At 49.5% G+C, this 18,427-nt stretch overlaps 1 protein-coding gene across 1 annotated transcript in view; it reads right to left on the bottom strand.

The window, feature by feature from the left end:
• PRPF8 (pre-mRNA processing factor 8) overlaps positions 1-17,082 on the bottom strand; it is a 50,239-nt gene extending 33,157 nt beyond the window's left edge. Inside the window, exons 1-24 of the mRNA XM_011987274.1 lie at positions 16,986-17,082; positions 16,676-16,786; positions 15,738-15,906; positions 14,621-14,785; positions 14,315-14,533; positions 13,974-14,186; positions 13,436-13,561; positions 13,233-13,338; positions 12,116-12,306; positions 11,807-11,926; positions 11,534-11,723; positions 11,267-11,386; positions 11,023-11,157; positions 9,406-9,535; positions 8,816-9,012; positions 8,353-8,559; positions 8,055-8,218; positions 7,777-7,903; positions 7,471-7,663; positions 7,004-7,191; positions 6,300-6,538; positions 5,918-6,064; positions 5,528-5,738; positions 5,215-5,331 (exon numbers count right to left, since the gene is read on the bottom strand). Coding sequence (XP_011842664.1) covers positions 5,215-5,331; positions 5,528-5,738; positions 5,918-6,064; positions 6,300-6,538; positions 7,004-7,191; positions 7,471-7,663; positions 7,777-7,903; positions 8,055-8,218; positions 8,353-8,559; positions 8,816-9,012; positions 9,406-9,535; positions 11,023-11,157; positions 11,267-11,386; positions 11,534-11,723; positions 11,807-11,926; positions 12,116-12,306; positions 13,233-13,338; positions 13,436-13,561; positions 13,974-14,186; positions 14,315-14,533; positions 14,621-14,785; positions 15,738-15,906; positions 16,676-16,775 — 3,774 coding nt within the window. The 5' untranslated portion in view covers positions 16,776-16,786; positions 16,986-17,082. The remainder of the gene's footprint in view (positions 1-5,214; positions 5,332-5,527; positions 5,739-5,917; positions 6,065-6,299; positions 6,539-7,003; positions 7,192-7,470; positions 7,664-7,776; positions 7,904-8,054; positions 8,219-8,352; positions 8,560-8,815; positions 9,013-9,405; positions 9,536-11,022; positions 11,158-11,266; positions 11,387-11,533; positions 11,724-11,806; positions 11,927-12,115; positions 12,307-13,232; positions 13,339-13,435; positions 13,562-13,973; positions 14,187-14,314; positions 14,534-14,620; positions 14,786-15,737; positions 15,907-16,675; positions 16,787-16,985) is intronic.
• Between the last annotated feature and the right edge of the window lie 1,345 nt (positions 17,083-18,427).

Genomic DNA, 18,427 nt, shown 5'->3' with positions numbered 1-18,427 from the left:
CACCCTCCTCCACTCCTCACCCTCTCACCCTCCTCCACTCCTCACCCTCTCACCCTCCTCCACTCCTCAGCCTCTAACTTCTTATATAGTTCCCTGATCCCTACAACTCTTTCCAGGCCAATGGCCTTTTCTGCTCTCTCTTCTCTCCCCTATTCCAGGATCCCAGTGAGGTCCAGCACTCTTTTTTTTTTTTTGAGACGGAGTCTCGCTCTGTCGCCCAGGCTGGAGTGCAGTGGCGTGATCTCAGTTCACTGCAAGCTCTGCTTCCCGGGATCACGCCATTCTCCTGCCTCAGCCTCCCAGGTGCCCGCCACCACACCCGGGTAATTTTTTGTATTTTTAGTAGAGACAGAGTTTCACCACGTTAGCCAGGACGGTCTCGATCTCCTGACCTTGTGATCCACCCGCCTCGGCCTCCCAAAGTGCTGGGATTCCAGGCGTGAGCCACCGCGCCCAGCTGGGTCCTGCACTCTTGATTCCCTTGCACCCAATCCCTTACCACTCCACAACTGTCTTCTAACAAAACTCTATTCCTTAATCACCAGTATAATCTATCCACCTTCTCCATCCCTGTCACTGTGTAACTAAGTGATTCTGGGAAAAACAAATGCTCACTTAAGAGCTGTCTGCCCAAAACCCACCTGAGCTCTCAACACGCCTTCTAGTCTCTCTGAGTTTCTTCAGCAATCATCATACCCTAACACCATCAAATTCACGACACACAACTCTCTCCTCACTCCAGCCCAACTCAAGCTGAAAAACTCAAAATCCTGTTACAGCTTCCCACTAACCTCATCTATATCCAGACCTCTTTCCTGTTAGGTTCAGAGGATTTGTCTTCTGCTTGCTCTTCATTCTATCCCTAGTGAGACCCTCTGCACCTCTGCGCATCAATTACCTACTTTTCTTTTTTTTTTTCCTCGAGACGGAGTCTTGCTCTGTTGCCGAGGCTGGAGTGCAGTGGTACGATCTTGGCTCACTGTAACCTCCACCTCTCAGGTTCAAGCAATTCTCCTGCCTCAGCCTCCCACGTAGCTGAGATTACAGGCACCCGCCACCACGCCCAGCTAATTTTTTTTATTTTTAGTAGAGATGGGGTTTCACCATATTGGCCAGGCTGGTCTTGAACTCCTTACTTGGTGATCCGCCCACCTCGGCCTTCCAAAGTGCTGGGATTACAGGTGGGAGCCACTGCGTCCGGCCAGTTGCCACACTTTTCTATTGTACACTGAATTGCTACTGGGCTCCTTAATTAAAACATACTCAGGTCACTGCCATTCAAACACCTGCACTGACTTACAGCTCCCGCTAGGTGGCATCTGATGTCCTTCCTTCTCTTCAACTGGCAAACAGACTGTCCTTGCTGTCTCCACTCACTCACTTTCCATGAAGCCTCACCCACTGCCATCTGGCTTCCATCCCTACTATTTCTGTAACAGCTCCTGCTAAGGTCACCAATGACGTCCCAACTGCCAAATCCAACGGCTACTTTTCAGTTCTTATCTAACTGCCAAATCCAATGGCTACTTTTCAGTCCTTATCTAACCCAATGCTCTTAGGCAACTGACACTGCTAAGCATCCACCCCACTTCTGGACACATGTTCCTGAAGGCCTTGGTTCCAAGACCCAGCACTCTCCCACAGGTTCTGGCCACACTTAATCTCGGTATTCCCCACAGTTCCAAATCTGTCCCTCTCCTCTTCTCACTCTACACTGTCCCTGGGTGATGTCACTCATTCTTGAGCTTTCAACCTTTTGCTGATAGACTCCTAAATCTACATCTTTGATCCAGACCTATCCTCCATGCTTCTTCAGATTGCTACTCACCTCGGAACCCCTAAGTTATCCCTGACTGCTCTTCCCTTTCTAGTTTCATTTCTCTCTGGAATGTCAAACTCATACTTTTTAAATCAAATCTCACAGATCATCAATTAAAGAGGCACCACTAAGGGAGCAGGGGGAATCTACACATACGTGTATACATGTACTTAAATACGTATCTTGGAACTGAAGAAATATGGTATAAACAAACACCTGCTGGACACCTCCATCTGAATGTTCTCAGAACTTCCAACTTTATATATCCTCAACTAGATTTTTCTATCTTCCGTCCTAAACCTGCTCTTGTTCATGTAGTCTTCCAGTTGGTGGCACTAACATCCACCTAGTCACCCATGCCAACATCTGCACATCATTTTTGACTTTTCTTTCAGCATCTCATGACCACAAAGTTCTGCTGATTTTACCTGCTAACTTCTTATCAAACCTGTTCCCCTCTTCCTACCTCTACTTTCACTGTTCTCATCATTTTTACTGATTTATATAGTTTTCTGGAGACAGAGTCTCACCCCATTGTCAGGCTGGAGTGCAGTGGTAGGATCTCAGCTCACTGCAACCTCTGTCTCCTGGGTTGAAGCGATTCTCCTGCCTCAGCCTCCTGTGTAGCTGGGATTACAGGCACGCGCCACAACGCCCGGCTAATTTTCATATTTTAAGTGGAGACGGGGTTTCCCCATGTTGGTCAGGCTGGTCTCGAACTCCTGACCTCAGGTGATCCAACCGCCTGGACCTCCCAAAGTGCTGGGATTACAGGCGTGAGCTCCTGCACCCAGCCTGCTCTCATCTTTTTTTTTTTTTTGAGACGGAGTCTTGCTGTGTCACCCAGGCTGGAGTGCAGTGGCGTGATCTCGGCTCACTGTAAGCTCCGCCTCCCGGGTTCACACCATTCTCCTGCCTCAGCCTCCTGAGGAGCTGGGACTATAGGTGCTCGCCACCACGCCCAGCTAATTTTTCGTATTTTTTAGTAGAGACGGGGTTTCACCGTGTTAGCCAGGATGGTCTCAATCTCCTGACCTCAGGTGATCCGCCCACCTGGGCCTCCCAAAGTGCTGGGATTACAGGCATGACCATGGCGCCCGGCCGCTCTCATCATTTTTATCTGGACTTCTTCAGTGGTCCCCAAACCTGGTCACTCATCCTATCCTTTCAGGTCCATCTTTCTCACAGCTGCAAGAGTGAATCATCTAACACAGAAATCGGACAAAGTCTACATCTGTAATGTGGGAAGTTAAAAAAAAAAAAAAAAAAGGAAAACAAATCTGACAAAGTCACTCTGTGTTTAAGACCCTTACATAATTCTTCCTAAGGTGTGCAATGCCCTCTATGATATGGCTCTCCACTATTTATCCAGCCTCATCTCTTAACATTCCCAATTCCACAGTTTACTCCAACAAACCTTGAACTTTCCATAGTGCCACGTACACCAAGCTAGTTACATCCCCACACTTCTGGCTAAAGGAACGCCCTCCCTCACCTGCCTCATCACATGCTACTTCTTTCAGGAATCCTTTCCTCCTCCACCTCCAAGCCGGGCTAGAGCAATCATTAACTCTGGTGCTCTCACAGATTCCCAGACACAGGTTAATCTAAAACCCAAATGCTCAAAAAGCTGAAACTTTTTGACTCCCAACATTCTGAGCACCAACATGATGCTCAAGGAAAATGCTCATTGGTGCATTTCAGATTTTGGATTAGGGACGCTGAATCTGTAAGTATAATGAAAATATTTCGAGGCTGAGCACGGCGGCTCACACCTATAAGCCAGCACTATGAGAGGCTAAGGCAGGAGGACTGCTTGAACCCAAGGAGTTTGAGACCAGCCTGGACAAGAGAGTGAACTCCCAGCTCTACAAAAACTTTAAAAATCAGGCCGGGCACGGTGGCTCACGCCTGTAATCCCAGTACTTTGGGAGGCTGAGGCGGGCGGATCACAAGGTCAGCAGACAGAGACTATCCTGGCTAACAAGGTGAAACCCCATCTCTACTAAAAAAAATACAAAAAATTAGCTGGGCGTGGTGTAAGGCACCTGTAGTCCCAGCTACTCGGGAGGCTGAGGCAGGAGAACGGCGTGAACCTGGGAGGCAGAGCTTGCAGTGAGCCGAGATCGCACCACTGCACTCCAGCCTAGGTGACAGAGCAAGACTCCGTCTCAAAAAAAAAAAAAAAAAAATTTTAAATTAGCCAGGCATGGTGGAGTATGCACCTGTGGTCCCAGATACTCGGGAAGCTGAGGTGTGACAATCACTTGAGCTGCAGTGAGCTGCAGTGAGCTATGATAGCGCCACTGCACTTCAGCCTAAGTGACCTGTTAGTAATAATAATAATGAAAATATTAAAAAAAAAACAAACCTGAAATCCAAAACATTTCTGGTCCTAAGAATTTTGGATAAAGGAAACTCAACCGTAATGCAATAGTTCTAAAACATAATAGAACGTATCCTTAACAGAAGACTTACTAAAAAACAGAAAACGTTCTGCGCATGTAAATGCTACACATTTTGAGATGTGAACGTTCGAATGCAAGAAAAATGTTATAGTTAACAGTTACTCTAATGGAAACCAGAGTGAGGTAACTTTTTTTTTTTTTTTGGAGATAGAGTTCTTGCTCTGTTGCCCAGGCTGGAGTGCAATGGTAAGATCTCCGCTCACAGCAACCTCCGCCTCCTGGATTCAAGCGATTCTCCTGCCTCAGCCTCCTAAGTAGCTGGGACTGCAGGTACCTGCCACCAGGTCAGGCTAATTTTTGTATTTTTAGCAGAGCTAATTTTTGTATTTTCACGTCAGCCAGGCTGGTCTCAAACTCTTGACCTCAGGTGATCCACCAGCCTCGGCCTCCCAAAGTGCTGGGATCACAGGCGTGAGCCACTGTGCCTGGCCAAGGTAACTTTTTAAATCCTGTGAAAACTTCAATATACATAGTTCGAAATTCCTCAGATTTTTCTTTCTCAATTCCAGTTGCCTTCAGCTGGGCCTCTAAAGGTAAGTGAAGGAGAAACAAACTCTGAGATGCCTACGAGAGCTGCTTTTTCACAGGTTCTCTATGCCACTGGTTAACATAATTTAAACAAGCCCCTAAGAAAGTGCAAAAATAATGCTTTTCTGTTCAAAATAATAAATCCAACTTTTACTGTTGCCTTAATTTAGAATCATCACAACTCCGTAAGAAGGAGACTGCAGAATTCCTACAAGGAATTCTCAGAAAATAACTATAAAGTGACCTGACACTGTAAGCCGCTACTGCACAGAGCATGGAAACTGGCACACTAAGCAAAGTGGAGAAGGAAGGAGAAGCCATCAGGGGAAGTGAAAGGGACGTGAGATGAGCAGAGGACAGCAGAGGACAAGAGGGAAGCTGGGGATGACGGCCTTGTACCTTGGTGAAGGTGGTGGAGCCAGAGGCCATGAGAATTTGACGCACACGGTTGTGGAAGCGCTGCATTGACTCATCATCCACACGCAGGAAACACTGAGCTGTGCGCTCCTTAGTAACCTAAACCACAAAGTCAAGGTTACTTTGTCTGAGGAACTCCCATAGAAGCAAGAGCCAACTGTGTTCACCACTAAGCCTTTCCACTCAACAAGGCTCCGGTGACTGACAAGGACAAGGGATGCCCGTGTTCCTGGCTCCCACTCACCCAGCAAGTGCAGGCGCGCTCATGTCACTCCCAGCCCCTCCCAGGCTGTACCTCATTCTGCAGGTTCCAGACCCCGTCCTTGTGGGTGAACTCCTCATAGCTGGTGCGACACTTAGGCAGGATGCGGCACTCGAAGCCACACATGTTGAATAGCAGGTTGGGGTTGTCCTTACTGTACACAGACACGAAGCTGTTCTCCCACTGAACTGTAGTCACTGACCGTGGCAAGCGGTTCTTGATGTCCCAGAATACTGCCCGGCCTCTGCCCACAGAGAACCACATGGTCACATCAGTTTCTTGGAAGGAACTTCCCTTCAAAGGCCAACTGATGATATCCTGCCACAGCCACACGTCTCCCACCCAGGACACAGCCTCAGGTATGCCCTCTCTGGGCCCTTAGCCTATGTCCTTCCAGTTCACACAGCCCCAACCTAGACTCACAAGTTAACATCATGTTTCATGAGGCGCATGCGGGCATCTCGGGGCCAGCACTTCTTGTTATTATAGCCAACGATGTTTTCATTGTTGGGGTCAGGGTGCTCTGTCAGGTAACGTTGAATCAGGTCCCGAGCTTCATCTGCTGTGAACCTACACCAGACCAAGTACACTGCTGAGGCCCCAATACACTTGAGATCTGGGACCCCACGGGTCCTCCACCTCCACAGACGGAGACCCCACCCCATCCTACCCCCACCCTCCCCGGGCTTCATTCCATTTTAAAGCCCCAACAGCAGTTAAGTCAACTCAGCTACAATAGCCGATTTCAGAGGCAAAGCGTATGCCTCAGTACCCTGCAAGGCTAGGAATCCAGGCAAGCCCTCACCTGAAAAAAATATGGATGCGATCAATGTATCTGCAGAAGAGACGGATGGGGTGGGCAGCCTCAGTGGCTATGTCCTGAAAACTGAGAAAGTCATTTGGCATCTGAGGGGGCCCAGCCATCTCACTGGCCCGGTGCAATCCCAATACAAGCAAATCCATCACCAGGCCATAATACTGCACGATGAACGAGGCAAACTGCAGGCCTCTGATAATCCCGTATGAATTCGTATGGTTCATGTCCTAGAAAGAACGACAATTCTTAACAACCTGAGCCATGTCCCAGGATTCTCCAGGGTCAACCTCTTTTGTTCTCCCCTCGGCAAATTCTATTCCCCCGGCTCCCCTCCAAGGAGGAGTTATGCTCATCCCTCAGGCTGGAGTGCAGTGGCGCAATCTCAGCTCACTGCAACCTCCGCCTCCTGGGTTCAAGTGATTCTCCCGCCTCAGTCTCCCGAGTAGCTGGGATTACAGGCGCCCACCACACCCAACTAATTTTTGTATTTTTTAAAGTAGAAACAGGGTTTCACCATGTTGGCCAGACTGGTCTCCAACTTCTGACCTTGTGATCCAACCGCCTTAGCCTCCCAAAGTGCTGGGATTACAGGCGTGAGCCATTGCACTCGGCCTCCCCCGCAGCAAATTTTGAGTCAGTGGGCCAGACAACCATTCCACACACAACTTCGTGCTACTGTGGCTGAGACATACCTTATAGTTGATGACGACATTGTTCTTGGCTGTCATGTAGTCAGCTATGTTGTGGTCCACGATGAGGCGCAGCAGCCTATTGAGCAGGGTCAAGTCGATCTTCTCATACATCTTCTCAAAGCGGGACTCCAGCATGACATTGCACTCGCCTTCACTTGTCTCCCACACGTCCTGCAGGTTATTGATGCCTGAGGAGTAGCAAGGCAGGTCTCCAGCAGGTTAGAAATCCTCTTTCAGGACTAGCCCCACAGTAACTATCATCACCTTCCACAACCAATCCCACTACCATTCCACGTAATCATCCGGATTGCTTTGACTATGGGCTTTCCTCAGTTTAACAGGAACACTACTTCCTTTTACTACCATGCATCACGAGAGTAAACCAATCATGCTGCCCAGATGAGAATTTTGACATAGAACTAAATTCATCCCCCATTCCTCACAGGGCAATCTCAGGAAAGTTCTACCTTGGCACCACTTGTAAACAAGCAGCGGAGGTGGTTCTGTGTCAGCAGGCTTAATCCAGGGTGGGAACAGGCGGCGCTTGTCGGCTTCATACCACAGATATTGGTCCAGGTAGGCATCAGTTATCTTCTCCAGTGGCTCTACGTCGTATACTGGAACCAGGTGGCTATAGAGATCCATGAACTCAATGCCCACCTGTGGTACAAGGAGGCTGGTTCACACCAATCACCTGAGGCAACCTGCTACCTTTGGGTCTACCAAGAATGAAAGGCAGAACCAAAAAGAAAACTTGGGAGGCTCTCACTCACCTCTTTGAAGGCTCTCTGTGTGAGGAGGTGACGCTTGATGCGGGACAGCGCCTCGTGGGGGTTATCGTAGGCCTGCTCGATCAGACCCAGCTCCTCCCTCTGAGACTGGTTCAACCGAGACTTCACACTGATAAGGCAATGGGAATGGTGAATGGGAAAACCAGGAGGAAGTAAAACCAGAAGAGACTGGGGCTACACCTTCTTTCTTTGGACTCTGAGGGTGATGCTATTCCCTGCTGTCACCTTCCCAGCAGGAATCTATCTACCCTAATACTCACCTATAAGCTTCCTTGAGCCGCTCCAATGCCAAGATGAGCAACTTGGTGTCATGCTTATAGGAGAGTGGGGGGAATGGGATGGGTGAGAACCTGCGGCTTTCCAACCAATGCACTGTGGTGGTATATACTGCCACTGCTTCCTCCGCCGTGATGTAAGGCCCGTCCTGCAAGGTGGACATGAAATTAGCCTCCCGCTATAGCCCGATCCCCCCAGAACAAGGTTCAGTCACAACTCTGCAGTCCTCCCTCATGCCCACTCCCCGACCACTCAGAGCCAGCCCAGCCTACTCTGCCCAACCTTCAGGTAGTTGTGCTGCCGCTCCTGTTCTGCCTTCAGATACAGCCGGGTGAGGCGGCCCAGGTTCTTTTTACACACAGTCTTGTCCACAGTGGCCCCTCGGCGGATCCGTTCTCGGTTGTAGTGGGCAGTGTTGGTCCACCAGTCAGCCTTGGCCTTCACATATCGAAGGATCATATTCTCTATGGGCGTTGGCAGTCCAGGGACCTAAAAGTCCAAAAAGCACAATCAAGCCGGGATAAAGCAGGTGCTGTGGTGCACACCTGTAGTCCCGGCTACTCAGGAGGCTGAGGAGGACTGCTCGAGCTCAGGAGCTTGAGGCCAGCCTAAGCAACACAGCAAGCACCTCTCTAAAAGAGAAAAGAAAAAAGATGGGAGCCAGATAGCCCCTCATGAGTCCCAAAGTGGTGATCCTAACCTAAAGACGATGTTTACCCCTCCAAGGAAATGGAGACACACCCACCTTCCAGGGAATGTTGGCTTTCCAGCAGCGCCAGGCTTCACTGAGGTGCTGCAGGATTGTCCGAGCCTTGTTCTGTTTGATCCCCTCAGGCATCATGTCCAGAATATCATGCATCACAGCTGCCCGCAGCTCAAGGTCGAAATGTGACTCCACTCGCTGTTTTGTTACTGTCTTTGCCACCCCCTTTGAGTGTCGACCTAGAAGTAGAGTATCCCAAGGGGATTACAAGCATGATTCCTTATTTTCAGTAACGGTCTCTACCTTCATGCCCCTCACTCATTATGGTCACAATAAAATTAGGTATTAACAAAGCGTCCATGTGCCCAGCATATGCAAAAAGATGAGCTACCTTAAACATTCACAACTATGCTTCTGAAGAATGTCCACTCCTGCAAGTGCATGATTGCCTCTTGAGGCCCCAGAAGGAAGCCCAAGAAATAGAAAAGTAGGTCAGACTCATTTTGAGAACTGAACCTAAAGGCAATCCAGTAGGAAGGGGTGCTCATACAAGAGCAGGGAACAGACTCAAACAACGAGAGGTAGCTTTGAAGCAGTAACAGGAGAAGTTGGACACAGAGAAAACCACTCACCTTCAAACTGCCGGGCCAGGAGGTTGCCCAGCCATCGCTCCAACAAAGGGGTAATGCCACGCATGAAAAACAGCCAGACTCGCCAACCGGCAGCCCAGAAGCCACAGCCAGGACCCTTCCCTACAGGGCCCTATAATCCCAAGCAGAAGTTAAGAACACAAGTTAGCAATGCATTTAAACAGCAACAGAAACCTGGGCAGAGGTGTGGCATATATGTATAATATACATAGAGATGAATATATGGATGGCAGTAGAGGAGTAAAAAGAAAAAAACAGCCGGGCGCGGTGGCTCAAGCCTGTAATCCCAGCACTTTGGGAGGCCGAGACGGGCGGATCACGAGGTCAGGAGATCGAGACCATCCTGGCTAACACAGTGAAACCCCGTCTCTACTAAAAATACAAAAACTTAGCCGGGCGAGGTGGCGGGCGCCTGTAGTCCCAGCTACTCGGGAGGCTGAGGCAGGAGAATGGCGTGAACCCGGGAGGCGGAGCTTGCAGTGAGCTGAGATCCGGCCACTGCACTCCAGCCTGGGTGACAGAGCGAGACTCCGTCTCAAAAAAAAAAAGAAAAAAAAAAAAAAGAGAAAAACAACTCTGGGTCCTCAACATCTAAACAACATCTAAAACAAAAGGGTAAATGAGAAACCTTAAGGCAAAAACCAGGAACTAAGATTGCCCATGTGAATTTAAACGGGCAGTAAGGATACACTCATGGCTGGTCTCCAAATAGGTCCCTGGAAAGAGCCCTGTCTACATGTATAAATGAAAAAAGATGTGAGAAAGTAAGTCCAGTGAGGCTGGGTACAGTGGCTCACGCTGGTAATCCCAGCACTTTGGGAGACCAAGGAGGGTGGATCACCTGAGGTCAAGAGTTCAAGACCAGCCTGGCTAACATAGTGAAACCCCACCTCTACTAAAAATTCAAAAATTAGCCAAGCATGGTGGTGCGCGCCCGTAGTCCCAGCTACTCGGGAGGCTGAAGCAGGAGAATCGCTTGAACCGGGAGGCGGAGATTGTGGTGAGCCGAGATCGTGCCATTGCATTCCCCCGGGGCAATAGAGCAAGACAGTCTCAAAAAAAAAAAAAATAGATAAATAAAAATTAAAAAAAAAAAAAAGGGCCGGGCGCGGTGGCTCAAGCCTGTAATCCCAGCACTTTGGGAGGCCGAGACGGGCGGATCACGAGGTCAGGAGATTGAGACCATCCTGGCTGACACGGTGAAACCCCGTCTCTACTAAAAAATACAAAAACTTAGCCGGGCGAGGTGGCGGGCGCCTGTAGTCCCAGCTATTCGGGAGGCTGAAGCAGGAGATCGCTTGAACCGGGAGGCGGAGATTGTGGTGAGCCGAGATTGTGCCATCGCATTCCCCCGGGGCAATAGAGCAAGACAGTCTCAAAAAAAAAAATAGATAAATAAAAATTTTAAAAAAAAAAAAAAAGCTAGATTAGGTGGCGGGCACCTGTAATCCCAGCTGCTTGGGAGGCTGAGGCAGGAGAATTGCTTGAACCCACGAGGCAGAGGCTGCAGTGAGCTGAGATCGTGCCATTGCACTCCAGCCTGAGCGACAAGAGTAAGACTCTGTCAATGAAAGTCAGTCAGTAGAGTCAGGGTCTCACCGTGTTGAAACGATAATAGATGAGATGCTTCAGGTCCTTGCACATGCGAATCTGTCTCATCAGCTTGTATTTGTATCGATACATGCCCGTCAACTGCCCAACATGGGCAAATATATACTGCAATCCATCCGCCAGCTGCAAGACAATTGCCCTGTTAGACCTGGAGCTTAAACCAGCTCCACGGTCGGCACAGGCTTCCTCCAGCCTCCTCACCCAGGCCGGGGTTGGGAATACCTAACCTCACCTGGAAGGCATCCACATTGCCCAGCCGATACTGCACGTGACTATCCACCACCAGCTTAGTCAAACGCAGAACTTCCCGACACAGGTGGAAAGCATTCCCAAAACGCGATTTCTTTCTTTCCTGGAGAAGATGCAAAAAAAAAAAAACAAAAACAGAAAGAACACGAATGAGCAACGGACCCAACTGGATGTCTGCCTTCGTCAGCAGCCAGAGGAAAACCAGCTGTCCGCCCTGACACCCCGGAGGCCCTCGGGACCAGTGCCGCACCTTGGTGGTGAGCGTCTTCACGGGCTTGAGGTTGAAGTTGTAGTCCAGGTGCAGGTAGTTGAGGTTTTTGCGGTGAATGAGGAGGTTGAGCATGTTATAGCCCTGGCGGCAAACCTGGAGCCCAACCTCCACCCAGTCCAGCTTTGTGGACTGAAAGAATTTGGTGGCTTTGAAGGAGCGGAACAGATACCTGAGGTGGGAACACGGAGAGTGAGAGTCAGCCTACTGATCTCTCTGGAACCAAAGTCTGCACAGGGCCCCGGGGCGCCTCACCTCTTCTTCTGAGCCTTCGGAGGCCGGTGCTTCAGGGCATTCAGCACGTAGTACTTAAGCAGCTTCTGGTAGGAGACCCTCACTTTCACAGGCTGCCCGGCAGGACAGTGCTCCCGATACCTGGGAAAATAAGCCCACCAGAGTTCAGCCATCGCTTCTTCCAGCCACTCTGCTAAAGAATGCAAGCCTTGGGTTGTCTGCCACTTTTATGAAAACAAGAATTTTTAAGAAAGGCTACACGCCCACCTAGTTGGAGTCTTTTCTCCTGTATATCCACTATTGTTCCCCCGCCCCAGGGAGAAACCTTACCAGTTCTTGACAAGCGGTATGTCCAGGGCCCGACGGGTGCGACCAGAGCGCAGGTTGAAGGGCCGTGGGGCCCAGAGCAGGGCAATGCCATTGGCTGTATTGTCTGTGTAGAGGGGTGTGTCCTTCAGGAAGGGCTCCACAAACTCCGGGAGCTCAAATTCCTCATCATCATCCGGCAACGGTTCCTGGCTCTGAAAAAGGAATCCCTCTAAGGGTTTAGTTCCTGCTGAACTAGGCACAGACTTAAGAGGGAAATTATCTGGGGCCAAGTACAAAGCCTGTATCTGCCATGGAAACTGGGCTGTCTCTGACAGAAGCAGCCCTGAAGTGCCAGCGCAAAGGAAACCAAGGGAGCAAAGAACAAGACAGGGCCACCAGGAAAGCAGGTGTCACTTCTCACACCTCAACTGGCTCACCAACAGAAAGCCTCCCATCAGAGCCCCAATACCACAGCAGCCAACACTGCAATCACCTCCCACCCAAGCTCCAAACACTGGGCTTGGACACAACGGAACACAAATGAACATCGAAAACATTATGGTGAGCTTAGGAAGCCAGTCACTGAAGACTACATAGTGTATGATTCTGTTTCATTCTATCATATGAAATGTGTAGAACAGGCGAATCTACAGACAGAAAGTAGATTAGTGGTTGCGTAAGAAAGTTGGGGAGAAATGGAGAGTAACTGCTAAGGGTTTCTTTCTCAAGTAATGAAAATATTCTCAAATTGCATGTCATGACAGTTGGGACAACTCTAAGAACAAGCTAAAAACCACCAAATTACACACTTTAAATGGGTAACTTGTATGGTATGTTAACTATATCTCAACATAAAGACTAAAATAAACCAATATAATAGAGACAGACCAGGACAGATTATCTAGAGCACCCAACAGGAGAACCATAAAGTCCAGAAAGATAATCACAGAAACCAGGATTATACCAACGACATGTTTTAAGGCAAATGTTAAATTCTCAAATTCGCTTATAGCTCAAGGGGAATACTTAGCAAGACGGAAAACACGTCTCCCTCCACTTGAGTGTTCAGTAACGTTTCAGCCAACCTCAGGCATTTCTCCTAGAACTGCTGAGGGAAAGTGTCCCTTCCCTTCCTCACCTTGACCGAGTGCCTGTGGGAGATTGGGTTGATCAAAGGGTCAAAGTAGAAAGCTGGCAAATCAGGATCCTCAGTTTTGATGAATACAACGTTGGGAGTATGGTACCTAAAACGAAAGGAAGAGTCAGCCAAAGTATTCCTGCCCTGGCCCAACCTAAACACCAGCCTTCTCCTTTCCAACTGTTGTGTTCCAGGTCTCTTACCAGGTGAGGTGGACATGGTGTGGAAGATTGTTGTACAGGTAAGGAAAAGCAATCTTGTATTCAGTGCGGATAGGCTGCCGGATGATAATCTTGTTAATATCATTGAATTCATTCCAGTCTTCATCCCTAGGGCACAATACCAAGAATAAGCAGACCTTTTTTTTTTTGAGACAGGGTCTCTATCACCCAAGCTGGAATGCAATGGCATGATCATGGTTCACTGCAGCTGTGACCTCCTCGGCTCAGACAATCCTCCCACAGCTCAGCCTCCCAAGTAACTGAGACTACAGGAAGCTGCGAGTGCCACAACGCCCAGCAAAATTTTGGTAAAGATAGGGTTCTGCCATGTTGCCCAGGCTGGGCTCAAACTTTTGGGCTCAAGCAATCCTCCCGCCTCAGCTTCCCAATGTGCTGGGATTACAGAGTGAGCCACTGCACCTGGCGCAGACTAATTTGGAAGTTATATCAGGACTTTAAGGATCAAGATTACATTTTATCCAACTCAAAACGTCTAAAATTCCTAATCTCTCCAACTCACTGTAGGTTGATGTCTCGAACAAGAGGTTCAAATTTGGGGCCTCCAGGAATGGCCATATTGAGTGCCTTGGATGTAAAGAAGGCCTTCAAATCAAACAGGTAGAAGTAGTTGTCATCCACCAAGTCTGTCAGGAGCTGATTAGCCAGGCGGTAGAGAGTCGACATCATAGGTAGTGTGAACTGCCAGCGCTGGTAAGTGGAGCCATTTACATACCTAGGGTAGAAAATGAAAGGCCCACCTCAAGTAAGCAGCTAGACAAACCATATCACCTACTGATCTCCCAGGACTCCCTCTGGGTTTCCGGAACCCTCCCAGGAGTAGCATCTCCATCTATCACTCACTTCCTGCTGTCCCTCAATGGCTGGTGGTCATAGAACCAGTCCAACACAGGGGCGTCCTCTTCAGGGTCCAGCTCTAGCTGAATGGCCTCCAGTGGCTCAACATCTAGGATGTTGTCAGCATAGTCCAAGGGCGGCTCCTCATCATCAAAAGGGGGAAAACGCATCCTCTTGAAATGCCTCCTATCTCTTTTTTCGCGGCGCATCATAATCCACATTGACCTGGAAGGCAAGAACATCACACAATCATTTCTACCCACTGCCCCCAACCACCACCACCACTGCCCACCATATTTCAGCCTTTCTCACCCCCACTGGGAGATGTAGACAGGTTCAATAACCCAGGGAATCTCATTGACGAAGGAAATGGCTCCAGTGATGTGGTACAGCACAGGCACATCCCGAATCTGCTCCCAAGGCATAGGCATGTTCTCCAGGAGTTTGAGGACCGCGTGGGGCATGTACTTTAGGGCACTGGCACATTAGAAAAAGAGAAGGCTATTAGAAATGATGAGGTGTTCTGCTGCCTGTCCCATGCAGAGAAGCCACACGTTCATGTTCCACAGTAAATCCTACCTTACAATCCAAACTCCCAGACTTAGCCCATAGGCCCTTCCTAACCAGAAACCCTGCCTCTCCCTCTCCAACTTCATCTTGCAGCACTCTTCTTAAATGTCATAGTCCCACAATGCTGGTATCAGCTCCTCTAAATCAACAGCTGTCCCTCTGGAGACAGCTTTGCGGCTGTCTCACATCCTATTTCCTCAGTATCTTCTCATAAATCATAATAAAGTATTCACCATACTTCACTATCACCAGTTGTCTCATGTCTGTCATGCCACTAGACTGCACACTGCAGAAAGGTGGAGATTGTTACCCTCTGCTCGCTACTATACCCCAAGCAGCCAGCACAGTTCTCAAACTACTTTTTGAAATAAACAAAACTTCCAGTTCATTACACGGCAAACGTTTTTGTGTCCAAATAGAGCAGGAATCTGCTAAGACATCTGTACCTGTACCCACCCAGTTTACAGCCACAGAAAAACAGCAGTAGGGATACCTCTGAAATTAAACACCCTAAACACAGAATTCAGGTCCCTGAGGAGTGACAGGCTGCCACTATGCACAGTATCCCACTCTGGGCTTCAACCAGCTCAACGACAGGGATATCTTATAATAGCATCAACAGGACAAATTAAAGTCCCAGTCCCAGATCAGGAACAGAAGAGAAACAGACTGCATAAGTGGAAGATGTAGAAATTATCAGAGACTCCTACTGGTTTTCTCCTTTCTCTTATATCCACCAAGATGAGCTGTCAAAGCAGCGTCCTGTTCCAAAATGACAGAGCATCTATCCAAGACTGTGGGACAGGGAAAAGGGAAAAGAACCAAATTCCAAATGAAGTTATTTCAGGATGTTCCTTACCCCAAGTAAACCCTTTTGTCATGGCGGAACTTTCTGTTGGTCATGTCTCCATGGTCTCGAATGATCTTCCTGACATGTTCCGGGGGCATGTCTTCCTTCTGGGCATCCACAAACCCAAACTTCCGCTTTTCTGCATAGCGCTTCGCCTGCAATTGCTGCCATTTTCGGGCTACAAAGGCACCTCAGTTTAAAGGCCTGCACACCCTCAGCCTAATCCTCTTCACCTCTTGCCCTAGTGTAAGCTCCTGTCAGTGAGTGTGACAGAGGAGCAGGCATCCAGCAGGAAGAAGCACTCCTTGCCAATTCCCTTACCACTTTACTATATTTTTTCCTTCATCACATTTATTACTATCTGAGTTTTTGTTTTTGTTTTTGTTTTTTTTTGAGACGTTGTTTCGCTCTGTTACCCAGGTTGGAGGGCAATGGAGCGATCTCGGCTCACTACAACCTCCGCCTCCCGGGTTCAAGCCATTCTCCTGCCTCAGCCTCCCCAGTAGCTGGGATTATAGACACGCGCCACCACACACGACTAATTTTTGTCTTTTTAGTAGAGATGGGGTTTCACCATGTTGGCCAGGCTGGTCTCGAACTCCTGACCTCAGGTGATCCGCCCGCCTGGGTGTCCCAAAGTGCTGGGATCACAGGTGTGAGCCACTGCGCCTGGCCTGACATTTTTATTACAGATCCTCAAGGTTTTGTTACTGTCTATCTCTCCCGCTGTTATTTAAACCCCGTAAGGACAGGAATTTTGTCTCCATCACTACTGGATCAGCGCTTGCAGATAACACGCGCTTAAAATGACTTGATAAAAAGTTAAATGGGGCTAACAAGGGAGCAGTCACCTCGGGAGCTGCCCAAACGGGGAGGGTCCCCAGCCACCTGCGCGCGCGAACACCCGCCCCGCCTCCGGCCCGCGCGCCGCTCCACACTCGACTCACCTTTCTCCTGCAGCTTCTCCTCCGACATGTAGTCCGGTAGCGGGGCTAGAGGGCCGGGCACCGGGTTACCCGGCCCTCGGTAAGGAAACACTCCGGCCATACCCGGAGAATCTGGACAGTGGCGGGACAGAAAAATTCACTAACCACAGGCCCGGGCCCACAAGAAGCGCAGCAGAAAGGCGTCCGGGGACCCCGGCCTGCAATCCCGCGACACTGAGTGCATCCAGCCCCGCCCGGCCTAACCCCTTTGGTCACTCAGCCCGACCCGACCACGCCTCCCGCAGCCCGGCCTTAAACGCCTGCCACGGACCCCACAACCCCTCACACAGGAGGCCGCTTTCTCCGCAGCGCAATGGCGGCCAGTGTGCGTCCGCTCCGCGTTCCCAGCGCCGGAAAGTGCGCAACCCGACTTCAGCAGTTGATCCAATCGGCGCCGAGGTACTCAAATGGATTGGTAAGGTGGCCAATTAGAGTGGCACACTGCGCCGAGGAGGCGGGCCCACAAGCGGAAAGGCTTTGAATACAAGGGGTGTGGTCGGGGAGGCCCCGCCTCCCACGTTTCCGTGGCTGTTTCCGAGGCTGTTCCTGGGGCCCCCGACAGACCTCAGCGTGTGATAGGCTCCCGGCGTAGCCCTGCGAGAGACCGAAGTCTGGAAGCTTTTAATAAATTTGCCAACATTGCTCATTGTACGATGTCTGTTGTCGTCAATGTATACGTGCAATGCAGTACTAGCTCCAGGACGGTCATTTGTTCATGCATTCATTCATTTAACCATCCTTTATTGAGTGCCCACTGTCTACCGAGTACGAGGGATAAAGCAGGAAAAAAGACAACCAGTAGAGTTCACACGGGAGCAGAAAGAATCAAGCCCTTGGCGGGGGGCGGTAGCTCACGCCTGGAATCGCAGCCCTTTGGGAGGCCGAGGCGGGCGGATCGCTTAAGGCCAGGAGTCCAAGGCCAGCCTGGCCAACATGGTGAAACCCCGTCTCTACTAAAAATACAAAAATTAGCTGGGCGTGGTGGTGGGCGCCTGTAATCCCAGCTACTTGGGAGGCCGAGGCAGGAGGATCGCTTGAACCTGGGAGGCGGAGGTTGCAGTGAGCCGAGATCATGCCACTGCACTCCAGCCTGGGTTACAGAGCGAGACTCTGTCTCAAAAAAAAAAAAAAAAAAAAAAAGTCTGAAATTCCCACCAAGTTTATTGTGGAGGATGCAGAGGAATTGTAACCCATACAGCCCTTCAATCTAGTTGAGAATTTACAAATCAAAGTGAAATAATTAGAAAAAAATGCAAAGGATGTCAATGTGCTTTCAGAACGGTAAAAATTTTAAAACAATTCCTTTTGGGTTTTTTTCAGACAGGGTCTCACTCTGTTGCCCAGACTGGAGTGCAATGGCGCGATCTCAGTTCACCACAACCTCCACCTCCCAGGCCCAAGCTATTCCCCTGCCTCAGCCTCCAGAGTAGCTGGATTACAGGCAGGTGCCACTACTGCCAGCTAATTTTTGTATTTTTAGTAGAGACAGCGTTTCACTATGTTGGCCAGGCTGGTCTCAAACTCCTGACCTCACGAAATCCTTCTGCCTCCGCCCTCCCAAAGTGCCGGGATTACAGGCGTGAGCCACCATGCCCGGCCTAAAAACTATTTTTAATGCAATGGGGAGTTTGGGCAAGGGCTGGCTAAGTGACTTATCCAGGCATACATACTCAGCTAGTCTGTAGCACAGCCAGAATCAGAATCGAGGTCTTT

This window comes from Mandrillus leucophaeus, unplaced genomic scaffold (genome assembly GCF_000951045.1).
Source record: "Mandrillus leucophaeus isolate KB7577 unplaced genomic scaffold, Mleu.le_1.0 Scaffold306, whole genome shotgun sequence".
NCBI lineage: Eukaryota > Metazoa > Chordata > Mammalia > Primates > Cercopithecidae > Mandrillus > Mandrillus leucophaeus.
The sequence above is the reverse complement of the archived record's forward strand: the minus strand, read 5'-3'. Positions and strand labels throughout refer to the sequence as shown.